The sequence below is a fragment of the Pseudophryne corroboree genome, chromosome 11, assembly GCF_028390025.1.
Source record: "Pseudophryne corroboree isolate aPseCor3 chromosome 11, aPseCor3.hap2, whole genome shotgun sequence".
Classification (NCBI taxonomy): Eukaryota; Metazoa; Chordata; class Amphibia; order Anura; family Myobatrachidae; genus Pseudophryne; species Pseudophryne corroboree.
In genome coordinates, this window is record NC_086454.1 from 33,577,518 (window position 1) to 33,593,394 (window position 15,877).

At 46.6% G+C, this 15,877-nt stretch overlaps 1 protein-coding gene across 2 annotated transcripts in view; it reads right to left on the minus strand.

The window, feature by feature from the left end:
- Positions 1-15,877, minus strand: part of SWAP70 (switching B cell complex subunit SWAP70) — a 159,012-nt gene that overhangs the window by 25,333 nt on the left and 117,802 nt on the right. For both annotated transcript variants that reach the window (XM_063946448.1, XM_063946449.1), the window contains 2 exons: positions 15,415-15,588; positions 685-912 (listed from right to left, as the gene is read on the minus strand). In XM_063946448.1, the coding sequence (XP_063802518.1) occupies positions 685-912; positions 15,415-15,588 (402 nt within the window). The remainder of the gene's footprint in view (positions 1-684; positions 913-15,414; positions 15,589-15,877) is intronic.

Consider the following 15,877-nt stretch of genomic DNA (forward strand, 5'->3'; position numbering starts at 1 on the left):
AGATAATTGATACATCCCCGCGATGTATTCAAATATTGCACTGCGAATTTGGACGAATTTATCACATCTCTTTCGCATCTGTGATGCAGATTGTGATAAATATGACCCTTTGTGTCTATTCAATAAAAGCAAACACATGCGCAGTTGCAAATAATCGCTCAATTACGTAAACATCGGCAAGGAATCCGGGCCCTTTGTTTCAACCAACTGATCTCATCAGCACTGGCTTAGATAAAAAAAAAGTTTTCTATGTAAGATAAAGTTTTGGGGGGAGATAACACCTTCTAAAGTAGCGGAGAAGTTACACATACTGTGGAAACAAATCCCACTGTACTTGATAAATGATAGCTAAAAGCTCATTGGTTGTTACGGGCAACTTCTCTCATCTCCTCCACAGACCCAGACACAATACTGCTTTTCCCTGAAGAAAACATTCGCAACGCAGCGACAGATATAGTGGAAGAACTGCCGCAGTTACACAGGGTGCAGCAGCTACATGGCCCAGGGTGGAGAGGGTCCTACAACAGAGGAACATATTACCAGTCGGTTCAGGCAGTTCCACCCTTGTCTGCACTTACCATTATATCAGAAGAGCAGAGCGGGGGCCGCAGGAAGCTGGGACACCACAACAATTTCGCTATGGGGCCCAGCAGTGTACAGAGAGATGCCATTGTATACGGTTACCTGTTTAAGGATGTCCAAAACAAGCTCGTTAAAGACTTCGTTAATCGCCATGGATACAGTGGTGAAGTCAGTGCCTTTACTGAACTGTCCGCTCCCAATCAGCTCGATCAGCTCCCAGACGGACAGTCCACTCGGCTTGTCATGAAGGCCAATTTTGTAGTCCTCGAACAAGGCCTGTTGCCAGCCACTGCCCATAGCTTCAGCCAGCTTCTTTAGCAGATATTCGATCTACAAAGCAACAAAGTCATTATTAATACAGTTCAGACACTGATCTCATTTATTTATATGAATTAGAACAAAGGGCTCTTTGATCTGGAAACAGACTGTAGGTTACATACTGTACTATGGCCCTCATTCCGAGTTGTCCGCTCGCAAGCTGCTTTTAGCAGATTTACTCACGCTAAGCCGCCGCCTACTGGGAGTGAATCTTAGCTTCTTAAAATTGCGAACGACGTATTCGCAATATTGCGATTACACCTCTCTTAGCAGTTTCTGAGTAGCTCCAGACTTACTCGGCATCTGCGATCAGTTCAGTGCTTGTCGTTCCTGGTTTGACGTCACAAACACACCCAGCGTTCGCCCAGACACTCCTCCGTTTCTCCAGCCACTCCCGCGTTTTTCCCAGAAACGGTAGCGTTTTTCCGCACACACCCATAAAACGGCCAGTTTCCGTCCAGTAACACCCACTTCCTGTCAATCACACTACGATCACCAGAACGATGAAAAAGCCGTGAGTAAAATTCCTAACTGCATAGCAAATTTACTTGGCGCAGTCGCACTGCGGACATTGCGCATGCGCACTAAGCGGAAAATCGCTGCGATGCGAAAAAAAATACCGAGCAAACAACTCGGAATGACCCCCTATATATACATTGGGCCTTTAAAGTGTGCCAGTCACCGAAGCACAAGCCTTATAGTCTGGCCAATGTTCATGGTAGTCATATACAATGGTTTTACCATTGATGGCAGATGTCCAATGGTTCTCTTCTCCATTATCGATGGCAGTGATGCAGCAATGGGTGCTGTTTGTCCACGGCGCAGGGGACACAATGCTTAGCCCTGCCCCGGTCGCACCACTCATCAATGACGCCTTTCTTGTTGGCCCACGCTCAGCGCTGCTCCCTTTCCCCGATTGGCCCACAGAGTCCCACAGCAGATAACCGATTATTTTGCAGGACTAAGGTGGGGTCTGAAACCAGCAACCCACCACTTCTTCAGAGCCCCAATCCCCCCCCCCCCCACTTACAAACGTGCAGAGACTGTCCTGTGATTGGGAAACAAAGTGACCACAGCTTGTAACCAGACGAGGTGACGAAATGATATGGGAAAGAAAATGCAGTTAGCAGCACATTTGTCACTGAGGGACATTTCCTCATTCATCGTGAAGCCTGTGGCAGATGGATCTCATGGTGAACATCAGATACAGAGGGTTTTCATTACACAACCTCTTCCTTTATGTACAGAGAATATTGCTATTGTTCTAGACTGAAGAACTGATAACAATACACTTGATCACGAAACCTTATGCTGACACTACCCTTATTATTGAAAAGAGGATCTCTTGTTACAAGTTCCACCAGCCATTATATTGCCAGATAATTACCCAGATTCCCCTACCTCAATGATATTTCTGTAGAGCTGATTAAATAGAATATTCATACAAGACCACTGGCTCTAGCGCTAAAGGCCTGATTCAGACCTGACCATAGGCCCGCTGCAGCGCACAGATTTCTGATTATCGGGAATCTGGGGCTGCACAAGGTCCATTCTTCGCAGGTGCCATCTCGCCCGCACTTCCCTTCTGCCGCTGCTGGTGTGACAGGCAGTGACGTCGAGGGGGTGGAGAGGGGGGGGGGGGGGGGGGGGTTGCATTCCCAGAAATGGGGTATTTTGCCCTCATTTTCTGGGAGGAGAGAGCCACCAGGGCTTCTGCGTGTTACCACGCAGATTAACCTTCTGAAATCCTTGATAATCCCCCTTCTCGTGACTACAAGGAAAATTTGGTTGCTACTACGGCATAAATTTTAATTGAGTCCACATTATTTTATCCATTTGCCTTTTTCTGCAAAATCCAAATTTTCAGAATGGCGAGGCCTCACATCTCTTTTTGAATTGGAAGACTGGAGGGTTCCATTTGGTGGGTCAATTTATTGATTCCCGAACTCATAAGACTGTGTCTAATTCAGAAGCAGTTGCCAAATTTCCTATCATTGGTGCTTTTAATTTTTCTTTTCTTCAGGCTCAATATTTTGTGAGTAATACTTCTAGACCCACTCAGGAGGGAGATTGGGACAACTCTCTGGACACTTCAATATTGGTACCTCCCTTATCCAGGGGAAAAATCTCTTCATATTATAGGTTTCTCAGGACTTCTGTAGAACTCCTCTTTTTACGGACTTGCCCTGTGGTTAGAACATTTCCCTTCCTTATCTATTGATGACTTCCTTGATATGCTACTGTATTCTAATACTTTCCCGATGGCCAAAATTGCATAGATGTACTGTATCTTAATATTTTCCACCACTCCTACATCTCTCTTTGTAGGGGATTCCTTGTGGGTATACTGGAGAGCCCTCCATGCCCCAAATGTAACCAAACTTCATCAGATCTTTATCACTGCCTATGGTCTTGCCCTTTTGTTAAAAGAGTTTGGTTAAGGGTTTGGCGATTTTGGTTAAGGGTTTTTACTATTGATCATTTAGTTAACTATGCACCGCTCACTCCGGAATGGGCAATTTTTGGTCTTCTACCTCCAGAAATCAGGGTTCCAACAAGAGATGTTAAGCAACTGCTGTTGGCAATTTCATCAGCTGCCTGTAAAACTAATTTACAACTATGGATACGGATTCATTTGCCAACTCTCAAAATGTTTAGAGAAACTCTTTCATTTTCCGTATGGACTGGTTGGAGGCATCTCTTTAAAAAGAGATTAGTACAAAAAATGTTTCTATGTGAAAGATCTTGTAGAGGTTCTGGCAATCTCTACTAAAGAAGCAATATTTAAATGTTTCCTCAATACTTTGCGGCATGGAACCCGTATTTTTCTTAATGATCTCCCACCCCCCTTCCCCATTTTCTGTTTGACTTTGTATATTAATGGATTTAGTTTAAGTAGAGTGGCCATATTATCCCTTTTACCTGGGAACGCTCATGGATTACACAGGTTCTGTGGCTGGCTGGCTGACTTCAAGCCTACATTTCAGCTGGTTTTAATCAGCCACAGAACCTGTGTAACCCATGAGCGTTCCCAGGTAAGAGGGATAATATGGTTACTCTAGTTTAAGGCTTCTTTTAATTTAAATTATATGCCAGTACTATGATTCCATTATTATCTAATCTTCTGCTACTATGGACTCTGATATGTGTGTTCATATAATGCTATGTCGAAACTCTAACCACTGTACTGTCACATGTTGAAGCTTCAATAAAATAAAAAAAAATTGGTAAAAAAAAAAGTTTAGAAATTAAAGGGCCCTATTTATCAATTCATATTTGCATCATATCCCCACTATCGTGGGGTATCAGCAAAAATGAAGTATTCCACAACTGTATCTATCGGGGACTACAGCAAATATCGGAAATATCTGCTGCAGTCCCCCGTTTTCAACCGCAAAAGTAACCCCCGTGGAAACCTATGGGGGCTACTTTCTTGCCGAAGTTACTAAGCTCCAAAACGCTAAGTATTCTAGAGTATGGCTTTCGGTAGCTAACACCCACTGAAGATGGCATTAGAGATTGTAGACTATAGTCGATAGATTGTTAAAAGTATAGCGGCAATAGGAAATTATAATTATCAGGTCGAAAACCTGATAATTAATAAATGAGCCCATTTATTATTTTTAGATACTGACTCAATCTGAATGTGATCATCATGAACTTGTTAGATAAAGACGGTTAAACCTGCCCGGTGACACTATGTTATAAAATAGCGCTCAGGTGAAGAGATCTAGGTTGTGAAATCCAGATGAATGCCAGGACTGAGGGAAAGTAATATAAAAGGAGCAATGTTTGTTCATTGCTTATCCCTCACTGACACAATACATTATATGTGGCTGCAAGATTCCTTTCCTGAGCCAGATCTGTTACCTGGAATTTCCCAGTAACAATAACGTGCTGAGTGTATAACACTCAATGACATCATATCTACTTATCCTCTGCGGCTGGAGTGACAGAGGTGTAACTGTAGGGAGCAACGGAGAATAAAGTCCCAACATGGGGGTAAATTTACTAAGATGGAGTTCTATTTAAGATGGGATGTTGCCCATACCAACCAATCAGCTTCTACTTCTCATTTATCTAGCACCTTCTAGAAGATAATACCTGGAATCTGATTGGTTGCTATGGGCAACATCCCATCTTAAATAAAACTCCCATCTTCGTAAATTTACCCCATATTACCATATAATGTACCTACTCTCTTTTTTTTTTTTTTTGTTCTGCAGGTTTAAAAAATAAAAATAAAAAAAGTAACTAATCCCTGGGGGTGAGAAATCTGTTTGCTTTGTTCCCTCCAGTCCCGTTTGACCAGTGAATCCGGTGACAAGAGTCAGTAAAGTGAACAGTGATTTAATAGTAAGGCTAAGGGTCATCCAAAGACCTTGTTCACTCTGTTCAATCACTTTCTCCCACAACCCTAAAGGTGGGTACACACTGGCCGATATATCGGTCGTTCTCTTGAACAGCCGATATATCGTGGGTCCGTCGGCCAGTGTGTACGGGCGATATGTCTGTGAACTCCGTCGTTCACAGACATATCGCGTCGGCCCCGCAGCACAGCCGACGGCCAATATATCTACCGATATATTGCCGCGTCGCTGTGTGTGTACGGGTGGTCAGCCGACCGCCCGTACACAAGCTGCGGCAGCCGGCGGTGATTGACAGCTGAACTGGGCGGGCGTGTGTACATGCCCGCCCAGTTCATGACATCAGTCCCTGACGGATCGGGCAGTGTGTATGCTCAACACACTGCCCGATACGTCCATAGATATATCTGCCGATCAATTGATTGGCAGATATATATATCAGTGTGTACCCACCTTAAGACATTACGGCTTCATATTGAATCTTTGAAGTGCCCCAAGTATAAAATAATAAGAATTTACTTACCGATAATTCTATTTCTCGGAGTCCGTAGTGGATGCTGGGGTTCCTGAAAGGACCATGGGGAATAGCGGCTCCGCAGGAGACAGGGCACAAAAAAGTAAAGCTTTTACCAGATCAGGTGGTGTGCACTGGCTCCTCCCCCTATGACCCTCCTCCAGACTCCAGTTAGGTACTGTGCCCGGACGAGCGTACACAATAAGGGAGGCAATTTGAATCCCGGGTAAGACTCATACCAGCCACACCAATCACACCGTACAACTTGTGATCTAAACCCAGTTAACAGTATGATAATAGAAAGAGCCTCTTAAAGATGGCTCCTTAACAATATAACCCGAATTTGTTAACAATAACTATGTACAGTATTGCAGATAATCCGCACTTGGGATGGGCGCCCAGCATCCACTACGGACTCCGAGAAATAGAATTATCGGTAAGTAAATTCTTATTTTCTCTATCGTCCTAAGTGGATGCTGGGGTTCCTGAAAGGACCATGGGGATTATACCAAAGCTCCCAAACGGGCGGGAGAGTGCGGATGACTCTGCAGCACCGAATGAGAGAATTCCAAGTCCTCTTTTGCCAGGGTATCAAATTTGTAGAATTTTACAAACGTGTTTTCCCCCGACCACGTAGCTGCTCGGCAGAATTGTAATGCCGAGACCCCTCGGGCAGCCGCCCAAGATGAGCCCACCTTCCTTGTGGAATGGGCCTTAACAGATTTAGGCTGTGGCAGGCCTGCCACAGAATGAGCAAGTTGAATTGTGTTACAAATCCAACGAGCAATCGTCTGCTTAGAAGCAGGGGCACCCAACTTGTTGGGTGCATATAGTATCAACAGCGAGTCAGATTTTCTGACTTCAGCCGTCCTTGAAATGTATATTTTTAAGGCTCTGACAACGTCCAACAACTTGGAGTCCTCCAAGTCGCCAGTGGCCGCAGGCACCACAATAGGTTGGTTCAGGTGAAACGCTGATACCACCTTAGGGAGAAAATGCGGACGAGTCCTCAGTTCTGCCCTATCCGAATGGAAGATTAGATAAGGGCTTTTATAAGATAAAGCCGCCAATTCAGATACTCTCCTGGCGGAAGCCAGGGCCAGTAACATAGTCACTTTCCATGTGAGATATTTAAAATCCACCTTTTTCAATGGTTCAAACCAATGGGATTTGAGGAAATCTAAAACTACATTTAGATCCCACGGTGCCACCGGAGGCACCACAGGAGGCTGTATATGCAGTACTCCTTTAACAAAAGTCTGTACCTCAGGAACTGAGGCCAATTCTTTTTGGAAGAATATTGACAGGGCCGAAATTTGAACCTTAATAGATCTCAATTTGAGACCCATAGACAATCCTGATTGTAGGAAATGTAGGAAACGACCCAGTTGAAATTCCTCCGTCGGAACACTCCGATCCTCGCACCACGCGACATATTTTCGCCAAATGCGGTGATAATGTTTCGCGGTGACTTCCTTCCTTGCCTTAATTAAGGTAGGAAAGACTTCTTCTGGAATGCCTTTCCCTTTTAGGATCTGGCGTTCAACCGCCATGCCGTCAAACGCAGCCGCGGTAAGTCTTGAAAGAGACAGGGACCCTGTTGTAGCAGGTCCCTTCTCAGAAGTAGAGGGCACGGGTCGTCCGTGACCAACTCTTGAAGTTCCGGGTACCAAGTCCTTCTTGGCCAATCCGGAGCCACTAGTATTGTTCTTACTCCTCTTCACCGTATAATCTTCAATACCTTTGGTATGAGAGGCAGAGGAGGAAACACATATACTGATTTGTACACCCAAGGTGTTACCAGTGCGTCCACAGCTATTGCCTGTGGATCTCTTGACCTGGCGCAATACTTGTCCAGTTTCTTGTTGAGGCGAGACGCCATCATGTCTACCATTGGTCTTTCCCAACAGTTTATTAGCATGTGGAAGACTTCTGGATGAAGACCCCACTCTCCCGGGTGAATATCGTGTCTGCTGAGGAAGTCTGCTTCCCAGTTGTCCACGCCCGGGAAGAACACTGCTGACAGTGCTATTACGTGATTCTCCGCCCAGCGAAGAATCTTGGCAGCTTCTGCCATTGCACTCCTGCTTCTTGTGCCGCCCTGTCTGTTTACATGGGCGACCGCCGTGATGTTGTCCGACTGAATCAACACCGGTTTTCCTTGCAGGAGTGGTTCCGCCTGGCTTAGAGCATTTTAGATTGCTCTTAGTACCAGAATGTTTATGTGAAGAGACTTTTCCAGGTTCGTCCATACCCCCTGGAAGTTTCTTCCTTGTGTGACTGCTCCCCAACCTCTCAGGCTGGCGTCCGTGGTCACCAGGATCAAATCCTGTATGCCGAATCTGCGGCCCTCCAATAGATGAGCCTTTTGCAACCACCACAGAAGATATACCCTTGTCCTTGGCGACAGGGTTATTCGCAGGTGCATCTGAGGATGCGACCCTGACCATTTGTCCAACAGATCCCTTTGGAAAATTCTTGCATGGAATCTGCCGAATGGAATTGCTTCGTAAAAAGCCACCATTTTTCCCAGGACTCTTGTGCATTGATGTACAGACACCTTTCCTGGTTTTAGGAGGTTCCTGACAGGTCGGATAACTCCTTGGCTTTTTCCTCGGGAAGAAAAACCTTTTTCTGAACCGTGTCCAGAATCATCCATAGGAACAGCAGACGTATCGTCGGAAAACAGCTGCGATTCTTGGAATATTTAGAATCCAGTCGTGCCGTCGAAGAACTACTTTAGATAGTGCTCTTCCGACCTCCAACTGTTCTCTGGAACTTGCCCTTTTCAGGTCGTGCAAGTAAGGGATAATTTAGATGCCTTTTTTCTTTGAAGAAACATCTTTTCGGCCATTACCTTGGTAAAAAGGCCCGGGGTGCCGTGGATAATTCAAACGGCATCGTCTGAAACTGATATTGACAGTTCTGTACCACGAACCAGAGGTACCCTTGATGAGAAGGACAAAATTTGGACATGGAGGTAATCCTTGATGTCCAGGGACACCATATAGTCCCCTTTTTTCCGGTTCGCTATCAATGCTCTGAGTGACTTTATCTCGATTTGAACCTTTTATGTAAGTGTTCAAAACATTTTAGATTTAGACTATGTGTCACCAAGCCGTCTGGCTTCAGTACCACAATATAGTGTGGAAAAATAATACCCTTTTCCTTGTCGTAGGAGGGGTACTTTGATTATCACCTGCTGGATATACAGCTTGTGAATTGTTTCCCAATGCTGCCTCCCTGTCGGAGGGAGCCGTTGGTAAAGCAGACTTCAGGAACCTGCGAGGAGAAGATGTCTCGACTCTCCAATCTTTACCCCTGGGATAATACTCGTACGATCTAGGGGTCAACTTGCGAGTGATCCCACTGCGCCCTGAGACTCTTGAGACTACCCCCCCACCTTGAGTCCGCTTGCACGGCCCCAGCGTCATGCTGAGGACTTGGCAGACGCGGTGGAGGGCTTCTTTTCCTGGGAAAGGGCTGCCTGCTGCAGTCTACTTCCCTTACCTCTATGTCTGGGCAGATATGACTGGCCTTTTGCCTGCATGCCCTCATGGGAAAGGAAAGATTGAGGCTGAAAAGACGGTGTCTTTTTTAGCTGAGATGTAACTTGGGGTAAAAAGGTTGGATTTCCCAGCTGTTGCTGTGGTCCCCAGGTCCGATGGACCGACCCCAAAATAACTCCTTCCCTTTATACAGCAATACTTCCATCTGCCGTATGGGATCTGTGTCACCTGACCACTGTCGTGTCCCTGACATCTTCTGGGAGATATGGACAACGCACTTATCTTGATGCCAGAGAGCAAATATCCCTCTGTGCATCTCACATACATATATATAGAATGCATCCTATTAAATGCTCTACATGAATAAAATATTTTCAGTCAGGGAATCCGACCAAGCCAACCCAGCACTGCATCTCCAGGCTGATGGCGATCGCTGGTCGCAGTATAACCACCGTATGTGTGTATATACTTTTTAGGATATTTTTCCAGCTTCCTATCAGCTGGCTCCTTGAGGGCGGCCGTATCTGGAGACGGTAACGCCACTTGATAAGCGTGTGAGCGCCTTATCACCCTAAGGGGTGTTTCCCAACGTACCCTAATTTCTGGCGGGAAAGGGTATAACGCCAATATTTGCTATCGGGGTAACCCTACGCATCATCACACACTTCATTTTATTTTATCTGATTCAGGAAAAACTACAGGTAGTTTTTTCACTCCCACATAATACCCTTTCTTGTGGTACTTGTAGTATCAGAAACACGTAACACCTCCTTCATTGCCCTTAACGTGTGGCCCTAATGAGAAATACGTTTGTTTATTCACCGTCGACACTGTATTCAGTGTCCGTGTCTGTGTCTGTGTCGACCGACTGAGGTAAATGGGCGTTTTTAAAACCCCTGACGGTGTTTCTGAGACGCCTGGACCGGTCCTAATAGATTGTCGGCCGTCTCATGTCGTCAACCGACCTTGCAGCGTGTTGACATTCTCACGTAATTCTCTAAATAAGCCATCCATTCCGGTGTCGACTCCCTAGAGAGTGACATCACCATTACAGGCAATTTCTCCGCCTCCTCACCAACATCGTCCTCATACATGTCGACACACACGTACCGACACACAGCACACACACCGGGAATGCTCTGACAGAGGACAGGACCCACTAGCCCTTTGGGGAGACAGAGGGAGAGTCTGCCAGCACACACCAAAAACGCTATAATTATATAGGGACAACCTTATATAAGTGTTTCTCCCTTATAGCATCTTTTATATATATACAATATCGCCAAAATCAGTGCCCCCCCTCTCTGTTTTAACCCTGTTTCTGTAGTGCAGTGCAGGGGAGAGCCTGGGAGCCTTCTCTCCAGCTTTTCTGTGAGAGAAAATGGCGCTGTGTGCTGAGGAGATAGGCCCCGCCCCTTTTTCGGCGGGCTCGTCTCCCGCTATTTTTGAAGTTAGGCAGGGGTTAAATATCTCCATATAGCCTCTGTGGGCTATATGTGAGGTATTTTTTGCCTCTAATAAGGTTTTTATTTGCCTCTCAGAGCGCCCCCCCCAGCGCTCTGCACCCTCAGTGACTGTTGTGTGAAGTGTGCTGAGAGGAAAATGGCGCACAGCTGCAGTGCTGTGCGCTACCTTAAGAAGACTGAGGAGTCTTCAGCCGCCGATTTTGGACCTCTTCTCTCTTCAGCGTCTGCAAGGGGGCCGGCGGCGCGGCTCCGGTGACCATCCAGGCTGTACCTGTGATCGTCCCTCTGGAGCTAGTGTCCAGTAGCCAAGCAGCAAATCCACTCTGCACGCAGGTGAGTTCACTACTTCTCCCCTAAGTCCCTCGTTGCAGTGATCCTGTTGCCAGCAGGACTCACTGTAAAGTAAAAAACCTAAGCTAAACTTTCTCTAAGCAGCTCTTTAGGAGAGCCACCTAGATTGCACCCTTCTCGGGCACAAAATCTAACTGGAGTCTGGAGGAGGGTCATAGGGGGAGGAGCCAGTGCACACCACCTGATCTGGTAAAAGCTTTACTTTTTTGTGCCCTGTCTCCTGCGGAGCCGCTATTCCCCATGGTCCTTTCAGGAACCCCAGCATCCACTTAGGACGATAGAGAAAAATGGTTTTCCTCATTTGCGTGACTTTAAAGTGTTGTAGCGTGGTTTCAACAGGGACACCAAGTAGAGTGGTGGGCCTGAGTTTGGAAAGATTCAGGCCCATTCACCAGGGCAGCAGGGTTTGACCGAGGCCCCCAGCAGGATGGTGGACTTGAGTTCCAGTGGACTCAGGCCCCGCCATGTAAAGTTGAGGGTTTCGGCAGCAGTTATGGGCTCATCGATGACTGTTCCCCATCGCCACTAGGGTGGCCAATCCCAGGATCTGGATCGGAAGGATCCCGGCCTAAAATTGTCCGGGATTCAATCCCAGGATTGGAGCTTTCAATGCTGGAGATTTCGGGATTGGCCAGCAGATTCGTTTTTTTATATGCCGGGCAGCATTGAGCTTCCTCAGGAGGCTCGGACGCTGCCTGGCTCCCCCTGCTCACCCCACCCCTGGCTCCGGCTGGGTGCATTGCGCAGCGTGATGTGAAGTCAGAGGTCACGGTGCGCAGCCAGCCACCGACCCACCCACCGGACCTCACCGCCGCCCTGCACTTCCCACCTGCCGGATCTTACAGGAAATGTCCCACTCTCCTTCCCGTCCACATTGCGGTGAGTTATCTAGGCTGGTCAGGGCAGGGAGGGTGGGACACATTGAAAAGCAGCCAATCCCAGCCACCCTAATCGTCACCCCATGAGGCTGATGGTGGGCTGACAATCACAATGCCACATTTTAAAAAAGGCGCCAATCATAAATCCAAGATGGACACAGTAAGCCAATCACAGCTTGCTGCATCATCGCCCTGCCTCCTGGCTTATATTATCCAGCGCAAGGTAGTGGGGCTTAGTTCGTCAGCAAAGAGGGAGAGGGAAGACTGAAGAAGACATAAGAGGTGTAGAGGATGGCAGAAGCCCTGGGCTACTGGCACCCATTGCCAGTGTCGGACTGGGGCATGAAGGTCCCACCGGGGGAATGCTGCTGTAGGGGCCCATGCTTAAAGGTGTAGCCAGGTTCCAGTGGGGGCGTGGCCAGCCACCACAGAGGTTTGGTTAACCATTACAGAGTACATGTTCTGTGCCCCTTGGTAAATATATAATAAACCAAATTATTGTGAAGTATGTAACATATGTATAATGCATAAATCCAGTGCACTAGGATAGTCTGGAATTTGATCCCTAGAGGAGGAGGAGGGCCCACTGGTGGTTTCCCCTGTTCCCCTGTGGGCCAGTCTGACCCTGCCCATTGCAAAAGAGCTCAAGCAGGCTCCCGCTAAACAGGTTATAAACAGGTAAACTGTTATAATCTCATGAGATCCGGAACTTAGACGAGATGTATCAAAACTTTTAAGAGAATATTTATCAGGAGATCCTTAATATTTCTGGATCTCCTGAAAGTGTTAATTAATGTAACAAGGAGGGGCCACAACAGGTATCCCCAATATCTGCCATGTTCCCTCCATGTACCACAGCAAAAGAAGTCCTTGTGGGGCTACAGAGCTGTCGGGTTTAGCAATTTCTGGAATGCTGTAAACGGCCCCTGAAGAAGGCACTAGAGTACCCCATAGGCTATTACAGGCAAATGCCAACAGCCATGCATGACAGTAGGTGCCCTGGGTGTGAACCCAGACCCCATCACTTTGCTTCCAGCTGCTCAGTTTGAACACACCCCACATCTACATCTCTCTGGACATGTTACATCTGACCCACCTACAGTGTAACACGGGTTTGGCCAGTTGCTTGCTTTTTCGCTTTACTTACAAACATGAATCAGCCCCACAGTGTTGTTCAATATGTCAGATGTGTCAAGGTGGGAAACACCAGGGCCGTAACTAGGGGGGGCTAAGGGGGCATGCGCCCTGGGTGTAGGATTTGAGGGGGCGCCAAGGAGTTACAGAGGAGCAGGGGTTTTTTTGTGTTTTTTTTACCGGCAGTGCTGTACTGCTCCAGTGAGACAGCAGACAGCTCCCAGGGCAATGTATCTGACCCACCTGTCTGCGCGCAGCTGGCTCCCACGCTGTGCGAGTGAGCTCCAGTACCTGGGATCGTGCAAAATTACTGCCTTGCCCCGGGTGACGAAAATCCTAGTTTTGGCCCTGAGCAGCAATCGGACCGTTCTTCTATGGGTAGGCGTCCTGCATACACTGTAATCAGAGTATGTACGTGTGCATCTAGTGCAGATTGTAAGCTCCTCTGGGGCAGGTATGAAAGTGCCCCATTAAAGTTCTCTGGTTGTTTAGCCCTGCGGCAAATGTTCTCTACGTACATTAAAAAAAATTATTTCATTTTCAAAGGAAGAAAGTTTTGTCTATGCTTTAACAATATTCTGTCTTTCAGTCGTGGAACTTGGATCTTCACCGTCATGCTTAGATGACTGAACTGCCCATTCAAAGTAACGACTGTAAAATGTAGTATTTGGTCATCGACAAAGAAACACAGCAGGTTGGTTTACGATGTGTTAAGATCCCCTCTGTAAATAAGAGGCGAGCCCAATATACGCTAACATTCAAATGTCTGCTGGGTACTAATTACACAGAAATCATTAATGTGTGTAGATGCCGGGTTCACTACGATATGCTGGCGGTCGGGAGCCCGACCGCCGGCTTACCGACAGTGTAGCGAGCGCAAATGAGCCCCTTGCGGGCTCGCCGCGCTACGCGCGCCACACTATTTTATTCTCCCTCCAGGGGGGTTGTGGACCCCCACGAGGGAGAATAAGTGTCGGTATGCCGGCTGTCGGGATCCCGGCGCCGGTATACTGTGCGCCGGGATCCCGTCAGTCGGCATACAGAAGACCACCCGTAGATGCCACATGGGCGCGCTAAGTATAGAGGAGGAAGCAAATCTTCTCTGCAGGGCAATTCTGAGGTCACTGAAACTTCTGGTTCTATGAAACTCTCACACTTGGAGTAGAAAATGTCTTTAAGTAAAGTTGTCAGCAGTGATTATGAAATCCAACAACAAAAGTAAAGATGTCAGGAACTACAAGAAGGAAATGTAGTAAACACACACTGACACAAAATGACACAAATGTGAATTTAAAAAGCAGAAACTCTCTTATCTTCTAGTCTATTAAAGGGGTGACAACAGATCATAGATATTTAGGGGGATATTCCAGCAGTAAGTTAAATTAAATAGCCTTTTTCTCACACCTAAAACCAGGGATTCAGCCATGGCAACTCACTGATTCCACATAAACTGCAGTCAGTAGGTTTTTGTAGCATGCGAACCCCAGATTTTGCCATGTTCTCACAGACTTTATCTCGCTGCTCATGGAGCTGCAAGGTTCAATCCACCAAGAGGCGTTTACGTGCGGTGTAATCCCAGCTAATTGAATTGCTCCAGTGCGGGAATTGGCCATGGGGTTTGTATTGATGCCTCATTAATGCCACTGGGTACTAGTGACTGGGTAGGCTGCATTCTCAGTGATGTCACTGGCTCCTAGTGACTGGGTAGGCTGCATTCTCAGTGATGTCACTAGTTCCTACGGAATGGATTACCTGCATTCTCAGTGATGTCACTGGTTACCAGTGATTGGATATGCTGCCTTCTCAGTGATGTCACTGGTTGCTACGGAATGGATAACCTGCATTCTCAGTGATGTCACTGGTTACCAGTGACTGGATATGCTGCCTTCTCAGTGATGTCACTGGTTGCTACGGAATGGATAACCTGCATTCTCAGTGATGTCACTGGTTCAAAGTGACTAGATAGGCTGAATTCTCAGTGATGTCACTTGATCCCAGTGAATGACAATTTTGGGGTTTTATGTCAACTTTTAAAAATCTGTAGTCATGACACGGCCACGTCAACTCCGAAAGTGGAGCATGACCATATCATATTTGGAACAAAGCCATGTCACAATTGGAACAGCCAAATAGCAGGATCTATGTATTCTGAAGTACTAGGTCACCTCCCTCTTTTAAAAAGACCAAGGCAGTACGCACGCAGGAACTGATAACTAAGCATCAATTCCTGCCTCTGTAACTTCCATGTACATGTTGTTCTGTAGACTCATTCGTACAGTGGTAGGTGGCACTTACCTCTTCAGGAACAATGGTCAGTGGGTACTTGTCATCTGACAGGAAGTTAAATATTGTCCACACTTTGAAGGCACTGTCCTCGCTTATGCATAGCGGGCTCCTAACCAGATGTTTCTTAGCGCACAGAGTCCAGCACATTCTATAAAACTCCACCTTGTTAAATTCTCCTTGTACCTGCAAAATAAAACGATCATGTTTCATTAATCTACTAAAGTAAAGGGCTTTCAACTACTATTTAGCTTTACAGCAAGCGTCATCTCTCTCAATTATATTAACATAATTTTCATTATGAACCCAAGTAGGGTGTCTGATATTATTGTCTGAACAATCCACCAAGACAGTACCACCATCCGATTATATGTCACCTTTTTAAATGATACTGAACAGTGCTCCAGGTTGTAGAGAAGGATGGATCGTGTAGAAGACACCTCACTGTCCAGGTATTACTGTATACCTCAGTCTG